The sequence below is a fragment of the Monodelphis domestica genome, chromosome 8 (genome assembly GCF_027887165.1).
Source record: "Monodelphis domestica isolate mMonDom1 chromosome 8, mMonDom1.pri, whole genome shotgun sequence".
Lineage (NCBI taxonomy): Eukaryota > Metazoa > Chordata > Mammalia > Didelphimorphia > Didelphidae > Monodelphis > Monodelphis domestica.
The window spans coordinates 230,326,197-230,341,953 of NC_077234.1; the positions used below are offsets into that span (position 1 = coordinate 230,326,197).

Below are 15,757 nucleotides of genomic sequence, written 5' to 3' on the forward strand. Positions count from 1 at the left end.
TATCTTTGCCAAGAAAACCCCAAATAGGGTCATAAAGAGTGTGAGACATGACTGAAATGACTGAACAACTACAAAATGGCATCAAACTCTGTCAAATGAATCTCTATTATTATTGGAATCTCCTTGAGGTTCAGATCACAGTCTCTGAAACATAACGTCTATATGTAATTGAAAAATCATATCAGAATTAGCCAGAAAGTTTAGTCCTACCCCCCAAATCAGCATTCTGAAAAAAGTTTCACTTGGATATATTGGCTGGAATTTTTATCCGAAGTTCTTTGAAAAACGGTCAAAGAGGGCTCACTAAAGTAAAGATGAAATAAAATCCATCCTCAGTCCATACTAGATCCATAAAATGATTTTAGATCTGCTATGTTCACTGTAGTGTAAATTTGCAATAAAAATCACATATCCAAGATGACTCTCATTGTTGTGGCACTGAAGCTTTACTCCAGTCCTGGAATTCAAAAACTGGAAGTATCCCTTATCTCTACGGGCTCTCCCCACTGATCTGATGACTCCTTAAGAAAGATGTCTAGGCCAACCATGTCTCATTCCTGTCCAGACTATACTCCTGAATCTGGGCAGTATACTTTCTCCTTCATTCCCTTTTTTCAGACTCCTTATTGGTATTTATATTCTGAGCATTTAACACAGTGCTTGGCACATAGTAGATGCTAAATAAATGCCAGTTAACTAATTGGCTGGACTGACTGGGAAAACCCAAACCAAAGTATGGAGCTGATGAAGTCTTGAGCAAAAGAGCTTTCAATGGGTTTGGTAAGACTTAGTAACATAAGGTAAATAGTAGCTCCATTCTGGATGCCATATTTTTGAATTCTTCCCTATTATCTGTCAATTTTTATGGGACTCTTATACCAAACATCCATAAATTATTTCTCTTGTCTTTATTTTGGGGGGAAGATCAAGACTGATGATTTCCCCTGTACAACTGATACATTTAATTTATAGGTTCTCACATTTCTTAATCACATTTTCTGAAATATTTGTCACATTTTCTGTATCTTGTCAAGAAGTAACTATGGGGACAGCTAGGTGATTCAATGGATAGAGAGCCAGGTCTGGCCTCAAACATTTCCTAGCGTGTGACCCTGGCCAAGTCACTTAAACCCAGTTGCTTAGACTTTACCAATTTTTTGCCTTGGAACTAATTAACAGTATTGATTCCAAAATAGAAGAAAAGATTTTGGTAAAAAATAATTTAGTCAACACTTGAGTATTTACTTCTTGGTTATCATGACATCTTTAAAATGTTATGCCTATTCCTGCTATTGAGACCTCAAACTAGTTTTAATACCAACCATTTAAAAATTTTATTTTTAAATTTATTTTTTTCCATTGTGACATGATTCTTATTGTCTCCCTCCCCTCTTGCCTCCTTCCTCCTGGAGCTCACAAGCAGTTCCACTGGGTTATACATGAATTATCACTCAAAACCTGTTTCTGTATTATTTATTTATGTAACCCAAACCTCAAATCATATACCTATATAAGGAGGTGATCAATCCTATGTCCTCTTCTGGATTTCTACTCTCATATTTCTTTCTGTGGCTAGCATTCTTTCTCATAAATACAGACCATTTAAAATGAAACTTATTTCTTCATATATAATCATGTTGTATATACTGCAAAGTCAATTGTAAAAAATTTCTAGGTCATCCACACAATGATTCTTTTCCATTAGCTCAGATACTGGATTGGCCTTTAATCTTAGATTTTGTTCTGAAATGGAACTTTGACATTCCTTTTGTTACTTAGAGGAAGAGAAATTCTCCTTAACACATAATGATCTAAACTGAAAAAAAAGAACAAAAAACCCCTAACGTGTTCCTTTTTCCTATCTTCTATTCTAATCTTAATCCTGAGGAAGGTCCAGAAATTTCCATTTTTTAAAACCCTTATTTTCTGTTCTGGAATCAATACTGAGCATCATTTCCAAAGCAGAAGAGTGGAAAGGGCTAGGCAATTGGAGTTAAGAGACTTTCCCAGAGTCACACAAATAGGAATATTAGAGACCAGATTTGAAACCAGGTCCTCCTGCCTCCAGACTTGGCACTCTATCCATTGTGCTCTCTAGCTTCTCCAAAGTACTTACATTCTATGTTTGGAGATCATTAGTAACTAGACTGAGAATCAATAACCTTAAAGATTGAAATCTACATTAAGTAGGAAAGAATTTTGTCAACTCTTAATAAAATAAAAATTGGCTAAGCACACATTGGGTTCTAACAGGTATAGATACAAAGTTTCTGCCAGTAAGTTTTAGAAGAAATAAACAAAAATGCACATTTTGACAACACAAATGCAAATTTCTCACTCCCTTCATTTAGTAGTTAATTATCACCCAAACAAAATACCATCTATCTACATGTAATCTCACTTGCTGAAATTCCCCGCCATCTAATTAAGCAAATGCAAGCAAGACTTTTAAATTATAAGCTGCATCAACTCCTTCCATGATTGTTTATACTCTTACAGGCATGCTATTGGTAATTGACAAAGGCCTCTTTTGGGCGCTTTGGGCTGATTTTGAGACACACACTTGTGCATATACGTGGAGAGGTGAGGAGCTACAATTACCTGGGGCAGAACTCTGAACTATATGAAGTGCTTACACCAACCTAAATGGGACAGGGCGTGATGCTGAGTAACTCAGACTGATGCTGCTTTTATAGTAATTCTCTCTCTCTGTTCATACCCTGAGCTGTTTTGTCACATTTTTAATTCTTCAGTCAATAAACACTTATTAAGTATCTAAGTGTGCCAGCCACTGTGTTAAGTGCTGAGGTCACATACTCATGGGAGAGACAACATACAAGCAGCTATGTACAAATACGATTTTTGTTGTTCAATCATTTCAACTGTGTTTGACTCTTCATGACCCCATTTGGATTTTCCCTGGCAAAAAACACTGTAATAATTTGCCATTTTCTTCTCCATCTCATTTACAGATGAGGATTTTGGAGGCAAATGGGATGAAGTGACTAGCCCAGGTTCACACAGCTAGTAAACGCTGGGGTTGTGAAAGATTTCTGAAATATGTCTATCAAAAGTTCATGTTCTGAATTCTTACAATGCTTGTCCTTTTGAATATTGTCATTTCACTTATTCATTTAACAATATTATTATAAAAATGGTGCACAGGTTCTACCAGACTGCCCCAGACTTCCATGATAAATGGAACACTAAAAAATCTAGACTAACATTATATTTCCTAGAGAGTCATTAAATCATTCAGTGGACAGTAGAATTGACCAATGTGTTTCATTATTTTATGCTCGCACCCACACAAATATGTGGATATACACATATGTATGCAGGTATTCCTTCCACATCAAAATTCATCCCATCAGTATTCTGGCTTGGCATAAGAAATTAAATGTGAATTTGGGGGGATTTTTGCAGGAGCCATAGGTGACACATGAAAGCAGTAGATGGCATAGAAAAAGTTTAGAAATTCAGAAATGCATAAAATGCACGTACAGTTTTAGATATTAGCAATATTTTATCTTTTTGGATCACAAATATATGTAATTTACTTTTTAAAGTGAAGTAAGTAAAAAGTTAAAGAAAAGAATGCAAAAGCCAAAAAAATTTAAGTGGACTTTTTATTGCAAAGGCACCATACCCCTAACCCAGAGGGCTATGTGGAAGTTATTTATTCATTCACACACATATTTATTTATAGATACACTTACTATTATTACACATGTCTTTAGCAGTCTCACCCTCCTCAAGTGCCTTATTATGTGTCCCAGACTTTTAAAAAAATAAAGCATTTTTAAAATGAACAAAAATCCATTTTCTCTTCCTTCTTCCATGTCTTACCCCTATTAAAAAGGAAAGCAAAAACAAAATTCTTGTAGTAAATATGCATAGTCAAAGAAAATGAATTCTTGCACTGACCATGTCAAAAAATATGTCTGGAAATGTGCTTTGAATCAATTACCTTTCTTTCAGAAATTGGGTAGGCTATTTCATCATGGGTCCTTTGGAAACATGGCTGATCTAGTTTTTCGGTTGTTTGTCTTTAGAATGTGCTTATTCTTGAATACATTGTTCTCCTGGTTCTTTTCATTTCACTTGGAATCAGTTTACCCAAGTCATCTCAGCATTTTCTAGAACTATCTCCTTCCTCATTTCTTTTGGCACAATAATATTCCATTACCTTCATATCACATGAGCCTCAGATTCTTGAAGGTGATGCTAGAGAAGTACAAGCCCATACCTATTAGACCTTGTTGGAAAGATTTCTAGTACAGTCCTCATGACAGACTATCTGTAATTATAATTAAATAATAATAAAATAAGTAACATTTCTATATTTCCTACTAGTGCTGAGTAATGTTCTTAGTGTTTTACGATTATTATTTCATTTGATCCTCACAACAATCCTAGGGGTCGGCAGGTGGGTGCTATTATTATCCTCATTTTACAATGGAGAAAATCAAGGCAGACAGAAATCAAATGACTTTCCCAGGATAACAGAGTAAATGTCTGAGGTCATATTTGAATTCAGGTCTTCCTGACTTCAGATCCAGCACTTTGCCCCATATTCCACCTACCTGCTCCCTAAATTTATAAATTTTCATTATTAGGCTTGTCATTGGGTGGTGAATAATATATAAATATTATTAAATTATTAGTTGTGTGCACATGTATACACATATATATTATACAGTTATCATTGCTCTGTCATTTTCAGTAATGTCCAACTTTTTGTGTCCCCATTTGGGATTTTCTTGGCAAAGATACTGGAGTGGTTTGCCATTTCCTTCTCCAACTCAGTTTACAAGTGAGGAAACTGAGCCAAACAGAGTTCAGTGACTTGTCTAGGGTCATGCAGCTAGTGTCTGATGGCAGATACTACCTCAGGAAGATACCTACCTGACTTTCTCTGTCTTTGTCTCTCTCTGTCTCTTTCTTTCCACATACGTACACACGTTGTAATAGATAATATAATACTTGTTATTTATTATATTAATTATATAGTAATTTTGTATGTTATTATTTCTATTTTTGCAATGCAAGAAAGACATGAGAAAGGCTCTGAGATAGCCAGGGCTTCTCTCAGTGCTGAGCAGCCCATTCTCTAAAACTTATATAGACTTCTCAAGTTAGGTAGCATAGCCAGTATATGTCAGACGTAGGACTGGAATTCAGGTCTTCCTGGCTCCGAGATAGCAAGGGTTTTACTCCGTAACTATATGGAGTTACTCTCCCCATGTCACAAGTTCTTGAAGCAGTTGCTTGCTCCGTGAAGTAGGCTAATTAAGTTGGTATGTAAATCTAAAAGTGGCATCCCAAAGAATATCCTTTAAAATGAATTTATCAATCTCTGTGGGTGGTAAGAATGAAGGGGGAAATATTACCTTCTCTGACAGATGGAAAAACAGAATTGTTATTCCTTCATGTTAGCTCAGGCAAGCGAGTGAACCCTTGGATCCTGGGATGAAAGAACAAATATGTCCAGAACCACACACACACAGCCCCTGATACTTCAAAGGGAGCTTTTATGGCTTTGGTGCTTCAGTGAGTATTTAGTTTCATGTGAAATACACACTCATGAAAAGGCTAAGTACCATATAAAATACAGAATTTATATTTATAAGCAAGAAGAAAAAATAATATGTGCAGGCAAAGTTTGACTTTTTAAAAATATCAGAACTAATGTTAAATTCAGTTAATTATGCTTTTGAAGTCAATTTGGGGAAAATCATTTTAAAATTAAGATGGGGACTGAATTTTTTATTTCATTTTTTCAGCTCCTCTCAGTGCTGATCAGCACATTCTCTAGAACTTATATAGGCTGAGAGTTGCCTAGAATAGTGACAGGTTAGGTGACTTCCCAGGTTAGGTAGCAAAGCCAATATATGTCAGAAGTGGAACTGGAACTCAGGCCTTCCTGGCTCTGAGGCCATTCTCTACCCATTATACCTTGTGGCTAATAAAGCATCTTAAGAAAATTAAATTAATTTGGTCAAAACTACTTAAGGCTAAAAATGATGATTCAGTTGACTTTTAAACAGTTTCTAATTAGTTCTTTTTGCACCACATAGATGTAACTTTATATAAAACACTATATTTTAAAAAGAATGATTTCAAGAAGAGAAGTAATTAAAAACAAAATCCCAGTGATTCAGGGTATGTGATGGGGAAGCTGCATTATAAAAATCAGTGCCCCTATGATATTGCTCATCAAAGCCTGGAAAGCCATCAGTGCTTAATATATTTAAAGGACTTCACTTCCTACCCAGTTGACAAGATGACTTAATGCCTCAGAGTGGAAAACCTTCTGTAGAAAATTCTTGCCAAATTCATAGCTGCCTCCTTCCCTTTCAAAAACAGTCTTTCGAAGGACTTGGGTGAATTACAGGATCCTACAAGGCTCCTTCTCTTACACCACTGATATCAGTACACGTCTGCCACATCTGATGGGGAAAGCATGCTCTATACCCATTCACGATTTTCAAGAGAAGTAATTGAGTAACGCTTTGGGAAGGGTCTGAATTAGTGGTCACTAGTGCAAGGCTACTGGGGACCAAATGGTCATGGTATGCTTGGAGAAGATCCTGACTTTATTTCCACTAGACTGACTAAATTTTTTTTAAGATTTCAATATGATTTTGTCTAAACAGTTTTTCATAATAATTATTCATTATACTCTCCATCCCAAAATAAATTAAATTTATGGCATTTTGACAAACTGATGGATTGATAATAGAAACCAACTTATGTAACTGTATTCATTTACATAGACTAATCTTGTTATATTTTCCCTTCTCTCTTCCCTTTTGCAAATGAGGGGGATTTTCCCATCCTGAAATGCAAAATCCTTGTATTTCTAGACATGTCACAATTCTGAGGCATTTGTGCCAATGGAGGGAATAAAAAGGAGGCTACTGGCAGGATCTGTCTTTATTCATTCAGAAATATTTAACAAACATTTATTTACTAAGAGCTTATTGTGTGAAGAACATTGTGCTGGGGAGAAGGGAAATTCAGTGGCTGGATAAGGCACAATCACTGTCCTTCTGGGCTAAATAGTCCAAAAGGCAGTTAAGACAAGGACATACAAAACCCTACCTAATATGGATGGCTCTTTTAATATGTGATGTATCTCTTGAATCCAGCCTGGCCTATTCCATTCTCCTCATGTTGAACCAAACCACAAGAGTGACTTGACTCAGAGATATCTATCTAGATGGTGCTTTGAATCCTCAGCTGCCCCCATGTTTATTTCTGATGTTCATCACTAATACCTAAGTGCCTTTGGTTCATGATCTTATAAGGGTTCAGCAAATCTGTTCAAGCATTGTTCTTATTGAGTCCTTTCTTTCTTTGTGACTGCATTTGGGGTTTTCTTGCCCAAGATACCAGAGTGGTTTGCCACTTCCTTTTCCAGCTCACTTTATAGATGAGGAAACTGATGCAAACTGGGTTAAGTGACTTGCTGAGAATTCAAAAAACTGTTCATAGCTGTTTCCATGTTGTCACGTACCCACTTCTCATCTTCTATTGCCTGTTGAATTATTTGTGGTTTTATTAAATGTCCCCAGTTTTCTCATATGTTAAATGAAGAGACAAATTTAGATGACTTCCAAGGGTTCTTCTAGCTGTAATTCTATGTTCTAAGTCATCAGTTGAGAAAGTTTTGCATAGTTTTCAAAATGAGAACCAACTCAATTTTCTACACAGTTCCTAGACCAGCTCAATGGGCAATAGCAGTGCCTATGCAAGTTAAAAATACTAATCAATCAACTAGTTATCTAGCAGGAACTTAGCTTCAAGGTTTGCAAAGTACTTTACACATATCATTTCATTTGATCCTTACAACAACCCTGGAAGTAGATGTTACTATTACCCTCATTTTACAGATGAGGAAACTGAGGCTCAGGGGGTGATATGACTAAGGTCCCACAGCCATTAAATATGTGAAGCCAGATTTGAACTCAGGTTTTCCTGACTCTTTGTCCAGTACATATTCACTGCACCATCTAGCTCTCTAACTAGGACTGGCTGGTCTCTCTAGCTAATATTATGATCTAGCTAGCACTGGCAAACATTTTCTGAGTTCAAGTGTCCAGAGGGTAAATTCAAGCTGTCTGTGAGCCCCTGCATTACCTGAGAGAGCTGAGGGAGGAAGTGTTTGCTTTGGACAGCTTAGGGCAGGTCATGCAAAAATGTCCTTGGGCACTGGAAAGAGGGGGAATGAAGCTGCTCCCAGAGTACTGGCCCTGGACCTGTGCCACGTTTTCACCAATGCTGATGTAGACAATATCAATTCATTTTTTCCTGCTTTATTATCGATATCGTTAAGTCATTTTAGTCCTTTCCAACTCTTTGTGACTCCATTTGGGGTTTTCTTGGCAAGGATACTGGAGTGGTTTGCCATTTCCTTCTCCAGCTCACTTTACTGATGAGGGAATTAAGGCAAATAGTGTTAAATGACTTGCCCAAGGTCACACAGGTAGTCTCTAAGGCCAGACTGGAAGACAGGTCTTCCTTACTCTGTCTACTATATCACCTAGATTCCCCTACTTTACTTTAGTTGTCTATAAAATATAAGTAAAATGTTATAAGAGACAACTACAAATGTTCACTGTAGATGAACTAGAGACAATAGTCCCTTCGATGACTAAATTCTTGATTTTATAGGATGTGATTCATTGAATGTGACTTGGGCAAAACTTACTTATGATTGAAAAGGTTCAAGTATAAAGTATATATCAAACCATGATCTGAAAGGAAATTTTGTTTAGAGAAAAGTACAGCCATCTTTGCTGACTTGAAACTTCAGTAATACCAGGGCAGACAGTGACAAAGTAGATTTTCCAACTGAATCTGAATTTACCAGTATGTACATGCAAATAATCTGCTTACTAAAAACCTTAGACCAATGCTACTCATTTGATGTGATAAACCTATTATTGTCCATAATGAAAGACCCTATGCCTTCTAATCATAACATTCCAATCTTGTGATTGATAATGACCCTGAAAATCCATGATGTTGAAATTTTTAGCTGAATGCAACTTTTTTTTTTTTGCCCCCTCCTGTATCCTGATTGGTTATCCTATTGCAGAAGAATAGTATAAATTGAGCTTGAAGTTTGAAGAGAACCATAGGATCAAACGATTCTCAGGATTCATAGAGAGCAATTGTATAAAGATACTGTTGCAGGTAAGTGAATTTATTTTGTACATTTTAACCATATTTATTTCATAGGATTTGGATATGGAAGGAGTTTGCTTGTGTTACCTTGAACAAATCACTGTATCTCTGTGGGACTCAGTTTCATCATCTCCAGAATGAGAGGATCAGACTCCAAGACCTCTTAAGGTCATTTCTAATTCTAAATCTACAATCCTATGAGATTGGAGCCTTGAATCAGCTAAGGGGAAGAGACTTACTCTGCTTTTCAAGTATCTTAGAAGAGAACATATTCCAACATATTTGCTGAAACTTTGACTTGGAATCTCTACAATTTCTTCCATAATATCATCTTTAAAATAGACTTTGATTTTTAGATAATTTATTTTGCTTTTTAAGAAAGCTATGTTTTACTCTGAGCATTTCTTTAAATATTAATCATATGCTTCTCCTGCTTAAAGCCCAAGCACTTCTTTGCCTGAAGCATAACATTTAAATCAAAATGTACCTTTATGTTTTTGTTCATTAGAGTCAAATATTTTCAGGAGTTATATACAAAGTATGTAAAAATTGAGTTATAAAGGATTATTATTTTTTTTAAAACCCTTAATCTTCTGTTTTAGAATCCTTTTATATATTGGTTCCAAGGCAGAAGAGTGGTAAGGGATAGGCAGTGGAGGTTAAGTGACTTGCCCAGGGTCACTCAGCTAGGAAGTGATTTGAACCCAGACCTTAGGTCTGGCTCTCAATTCACTGATCCTCCTATTTGACCCCTATAAATTATTTCTGAAGAACAAGTAACTTTGCTTGCTAATCAATTGCTTGATGGAGTTTAATTGTCTTTCCCTGTTTAGTGTATTAAAAAACAGTATAGATTTAGAGTTCACTGTTATGCCACCATACTATGAATTCAGCTTTAACTCAATAGGTATTATTTGGCACTTACTATGTTGCAGGTAGGCCACTAGATGACTCAGTGGATAGACTGTGAGGTCTGGAGTTAGGGAGACCTGAGTTCAAATTTGGCCTTAGACATTTACTAGCTGTGGGAAAAAAGAATAATAGCTAAAGCCCCTTTGGTTCTACATATTCAGTGACAGATTTCTTGTCAACACTGATGATGCTATATCTAGTCATTATACTCTAAATTTTAATGTGACAGAAGAATGCTGTATTATCCACAGGATGGACAGGATGCAAATTCACATAGGTGTGCTCTTTCATAGATTTTAAAGATTTCATGTTATAAATATTATTCTTAGAGACAAAGAAGCAACCAGAGTGTGCCATAAATCCAATCCAATATAGGTTGGAATAGGGAATTTATGACCAACCCAAGGCTGAATATCATATGAAGTAGAGGAGTGACCACAGCCTTGATGGCTGGGAAATGCTTAATGAAATTTCAATACCAATTATGTACAATAAAAATACACATAAATAAGCAAAGATGAAATCCGGATATAATTCTATATTTCAGGTAAACTTGAGAAAAATGAGGACTTGGATCCTTCTTGCCTGTCTCTTGGGTGCAGCATTTGCTATTCCTGTGAGTATTATAGTCTCTGTTTTTTAAGTCAATGCTCAGTTTCAGAACACTTTAAATGAATATCTGGGCAACATTTGCCATCATTTAGCAATAAAAATGTATGAGCTAATGGAGCTCAAGGATCACTGGTAGATGGGAGAAGTTTTACAGCTGTAGGATGGCATGGGAATAATTCCCTGAATCGTAACAAAAGTTACTCCAGAAAAACATCCCTTCATCAAACAAATGTAATCTTCTGAAGAACCCTTAAAATCTGCATTTTCCTCCCTTTAAATTTTGTATATTTTTAGGTAGGTGAGCTGAATATAGTTGAACTACAATTCTTAGCTGCTGTTTTGTAGATAAAGCATTTTTTTTTAATCTGGGAAGCTTTCTATCCTTAATTATACAATTGAATCAGAAAGCCTGTTTTGGGATATATCTATTGACAGAAGAATCTATTTATACAATTATATGTGATAGGACATGCAATTTAACATATATATAAACATACTGATGATAATCTTAACTTTAGTTATATTCTGAAGTACAAAAAGTTTAAGTAATGTTATTCATCTCAATACATTCAAATAAAATTATCTCTAAAATCTCTTCCATCCTTTCAGATTCTATGATGCCATCCAAATAAGTTCTTTAATATCTGATTTAATCATTTGATTGGGAGTAACATTTATCATATACACTGAAATTCAAATTGAACAAATTGAAAACATATTTTAGATCCAATCACCAGGGGATGCTTGGATCGCACATCTTGGGGAACATACCCACACCAGAAGGAAGAAATAAAAGAAGTTGCTGAAAACTACAAGAGAAGAAAATTTTTGCTTACTAGGACTTCCTATCAAATAAGGCATCTGGAGGGGGAATGAACTGCCTTGAGAATTGGGTGGTTTCCCAATTCCCTGTGGTTTTTCATGGAGATCTTAGATAATCACTTGCCAGGGATGTTCAAGAGGGTAGACCTGCTTTAGATAAGGGTTGGACTAATTCAATCCAATCCAATAAACATTTATCAAGCATGTGACAGGCACTGAGCTAACTGCTGAACTATAGATGATTTCCCTAGCTCCTTTTATCTCTGAATTTCTATGAATGTGTGACTAGGGGAAATAATTGCATACTGAGTGAATCTTTTTCATTTTTCCTTTGAAAAGCTGCCACCTCATCCTGGACATCCTGGTTATATCAACTTCAGCTATGAGGTAATTTTCCTTTTAGTTAATTTTGCACATTGTCCTATGCTTTAGCAATGAATTTAGAGGAATAATTGGAAATTTTCCTCTTGCAGTGTCTCTCCCAGGTGTTTTTTCCTTTACCTCCCCCCTGTCAACATCCTACTTCCAGTTCCCATACCTGGGTAACTTTAATGGCTCTCTTACTGGTCTCTTTTGCTCCAGTCTCCCCTCTCTCTAGCCTTGCCTCCTCTTCATTTTGTATAGTGCTTCCATGACAAGCTATTCTACTTACATGGCACCCTGGGAGGTAGCGTAATGTAATTGGCAGAGCACTGGACTCAGCATAAGGACTTTGGGGTTCTTTAGTTGTAACTCTGGGCAAATAAGAAAACCTCTTAGTCTTTGTTTCCTCATCAGAGGATCTGACTGGGTGATCTCAAAGATTCCTTTGACTTTAAAGTCTGAATATTTCATTCCTTTTCAGAGGAAGGTGTTGCAATGATCAAATATGAGTACATATATTGGAAATAAAACTAGCTAATCCCACCTCTGATGCTACCTGTGTGATATCAGTCAAAGCTTCACTGAGTCTCAGTTTCCTGATAAGTGAAAATGAGGAAGTTGAACTTGATAGCTTCTGAGGTCCCTTCCAACTCCTGACTCATTACTATGATTCTTTAGCCCTGAAGTTAACCAAATCTTGTTAAGACAGGAAGCAAAAGGCAATAACGCTCAGGCTGTGAAGTCTGATAAATACAGCAATCAACGACCCGTGCTTCCTTCCTCAGCAAAAAGACAGTAGACTACAGTGTGAATTTCAGGCATGAATATGAAAATGTTGCTTCCTTTGTTTGATTGCTTTTTCATTTCTTTCCCTTGATATCTTAATATTGAGCAATGGGTTGGCAGGTTATTTGGAAATGTTGTCTGCCCTTACCTATTGACCCTAAAATAAATGATACTCTTACTTGCAGAAAAGTAATTAAGATATTGTTAAATTTATAGCTACTGGATGCTCAAGGCATAGATCAGACTGCTGGAAGAAGCATCCCCCCCCCCCCCCCCCCCGAACTCCCCACAAAGGGAAGATTTTTTAAAAGACCAACACTGAATAATGTATAGACACCAGGAAAGGGAATGCTATTTGACCTCTCCTTTTCTTAATCATATCACTCAAAGAAGGAATTAAAGCAAGAGGATGTGCTATGTAAACCGAGACCCTGGAAACAAACTTATTTGCAAGGAGTATTAACAGGATTATTTCTCTGCTATTTTAGCTAAAACAAAGATAAATGAAATTGAATACTATTAACTATTATTTTTTCCTCTTAAGGTGCTTACCCCTTTGAAATGGTATCAAAGCATGATGCGACAGCAGGTATGTACATTTAATTTCTTTGCCCCCCAAAATTAAAAAAAAATTAGTGCATTTAAATTCCCACAGTAAACCAAAGTATCTACTTTACATAGGATTCTTTGTGGAACAATCTACCTCCAAATACAATATTTGTTGTTACATTGTGACAAATTCTTATGATTTGAGATAATTATTTTATTAAAATATCCCTATCATAACAAATAAAATATTACCATTCCTCCATTGAAAAGGCTTAGGAGTTAAAAGGAAAGGAGATGAAGCCAATGATAAACTGACTTTCTATTTCTCACTAGTATCCCTCCTATGGTTATGAACCCATGGGTGGATGGCTGCATCACCAAATCATCCCAGTGCTATCTCAGCAGCATAGCCCAAGTCATTCCTTACCGCCTCAACACCATATCCCCATCATGGCCGCCCAGCAGCCAGCGCCACCCCAGCAACCAGTGATGCCAGTACCAGGACAGCACCCCATGGCACCAACACAACACCATCAACCCAACCTCCCACAGCCAGGCCAACAACCATACCAGCCCCAGCCAGCCCAGCAACCACAGCCTCACCAGCCCATCCAGCCCATCCAGCCCATCCAGCCCATCCAGCCCATCCAGCCCATGCAGCCCATGCAGCCCATGCAGCCCATGCAGCCCATGCAGCCCCAGACCCCAGTCCATGCAGTGCTACCCTTGCCACCACAGCCACCTCTGCCTCCAATGTTCCCCATGCAGCCAATGTCCCCCATGCTGCCAGATATGGAAGCTTGGCCAGCCACTGACAAGACCAAGAGGGAGGAAGTGGTAAGTAGTCATTCTTATAAATATCACATTAAATTAATCTTAGGTCCTTTAAAGAAGACTTAAAAGTTATGTGTCTCTCCTTGAAGCCCTCTTATACTATTACCTTGCTTTCTATGGGGAATATGTGCTTACAAATCCCATTAATCTTAATCCATTCAATCAGTCAAGAAATATTTACTTATTGACTGATATTTATAAGCCATTATGCCAAGAATTTGGGGGACTGGAGGGTAAGAACATATTTTTAAAAAAAGACTGTCCTTGCCCTCTAGGAATGAATTTCTATTTCCACTGTGAATTACAGTAAGAAAGAATACCAGATTCAGAGTCAGAAGTCTGAAATTTTAGTTATAGTTTTGTCCTTAATTAATTGGATGAATAAGCAAGTAGCCTTACCACTCTGGGACTTATTTTCTCATTTATCATAGTAGGAATGGATTCGATAATCTGTCAGATGAACTGTACAATTTCTTAATTTTATGAAACATCCAAACAAAGTATGGGGCATTTAAAATATTATCTTGTGTTTTGAGGCCTCAAGAGATGACCAAACTATTTTGTAGGTTTCTAGTTCTTCCTAGAGCCAGAAAACTATGCTAGATGGTCTTTTAAATTATTTTAGTTAAAAAATGCTAGGATTATGCTCTTATTAAGAACTTCCCAGGACACAACCGGAATCAGTTTCCTTTAGGAAGTCTTTACATATAAGATGCCTCTAGTTAATTCACCATATCAGTGCATACAACTTGACTTCTCAAAGCAACTTTTCAAATTCCATTTAATTTATTTGTTTACTTGTTTTGTAATGCATTCGTTACCTCTTCTGGTTAAGACAGAAAGTAGATTGAGGGCAAGGAGCTTTATCTTTCTTATTTCAGTGCCATTTAGTCTGATTCTTCACTATTTAATACCAATAGTGGTGAGAATCAAATCTGAGTTTCAATTGGGTTCAATTCAAATAAAATTTTCTACATACAAATTTGAAGCTATGCTTTTTGCTCTGGAACTTAATAATGATGCCAACAAAACAATTTTAATTATTCTGTTTGCATTTATTTCAGGACTAATTGGGGAACAAGAAACCAGAAAAGAGAAGAATTTAGACATTTGCAGTTGCTATCCAGAACAACTACAAGAATACAATAATTTGTGCTTACAATAATTCTTCTCCTTAGTAAATTCTGTAACTAAAAATGAATAACATTAGCAGACAATAAAATGCTTTAAACATTATTCATGCCTTTTTGGTCAAAGATGTTTTCAAAGGTGCTTATTGACTTAAGTTGAACATGAAGCTTGAAGAATTAAGATCATTTGAGGTGACAGCTCTAGAAAGATGTGAAGATCACGCAGTCCAAGTTTACAACCTTAAAGTAAGCTTGTCTAGTGCAAAGATGGTCATAGCTCTATTTTTAGAAAGTAAAATTTATGGCCCCTCAAATCATGAATAGAAATTGTAATATAGGCTATAAATAGGCAATAACATGATGTTACATGATAATATGTAGCCACTAGCCTTCATGTGAACTTGAAACACAATGAAGAGAAGTGTATAGGCAGAATTCTTTACACTGGCACAAAGATAACCTGTTTGGAAGATACTTACGTCACAAAACAAATTAAGACATGGAAACTTTTTTTTTTACATTTACAAAAGCGAAAGGGGTAGGTTAGACATTTA

General features: G+C 36.4%; 2 protein-coding genes across 3 annotated transcripts in view; one reads left to right on the forward strand and one right to left on the reverse strand.

Annotated features, from left to right (window-relative positions):
* ARHGAP6 (Rho GTPase activating protein 6) overlaps positions 1–15,757 on the reverse strand; it is a 675,128-nt gene that overhangs the window by 164,797 nt on the left and 494,574 nt on the right. The window lies entirely within an intron of this gene.
* On the forward strand, positions 10,670–15,308 carry AMELX (amelogenin X-linked). The gene is made up of 5 exons (XM_016424786.2): positions 10,670–10,723; positions 11,881–11,928; positions 13,235–13,279; positions 13,573–14,076; positions 15,138–15,308. The coding sequence occupies exons 1-5, from the start codon at positions 10,670–10,672 to the stop codon at positions 15,141–15,143; spliced, it is 657 nt and encodes a 218-aa protein (XP_016280272.1). The 3' UTR covers positions 15,144–15,308.

What these genes read in the sequence shown, in the direction of transcription:
- AMELX (XM_016424786.2), top strand. Translation starts at nt 10,670, where the DNA reads ATGAGGACTTGGATCCTTCTTGCCTGTCTCTTGGGTGCAGCATTTGCT. An exon ending in ATATCAACTTCAGCTATGAG is followed by an intron (nt 11,929 to 13,234) that starts GTAATTTTCCTT and finishes TTTCCTCTTAAG; the next exon opens with GTGCTTACCCCTTTGAAATG. An exon ending in AAAGCATGATGCGACAGCAG is followed by an intron (nt 13,280 to 13,572) that starts GTATGTACATTT and finishes ATTTCTCACTAG; the next exon opens with TATCCCTCCTATGGTTATGA.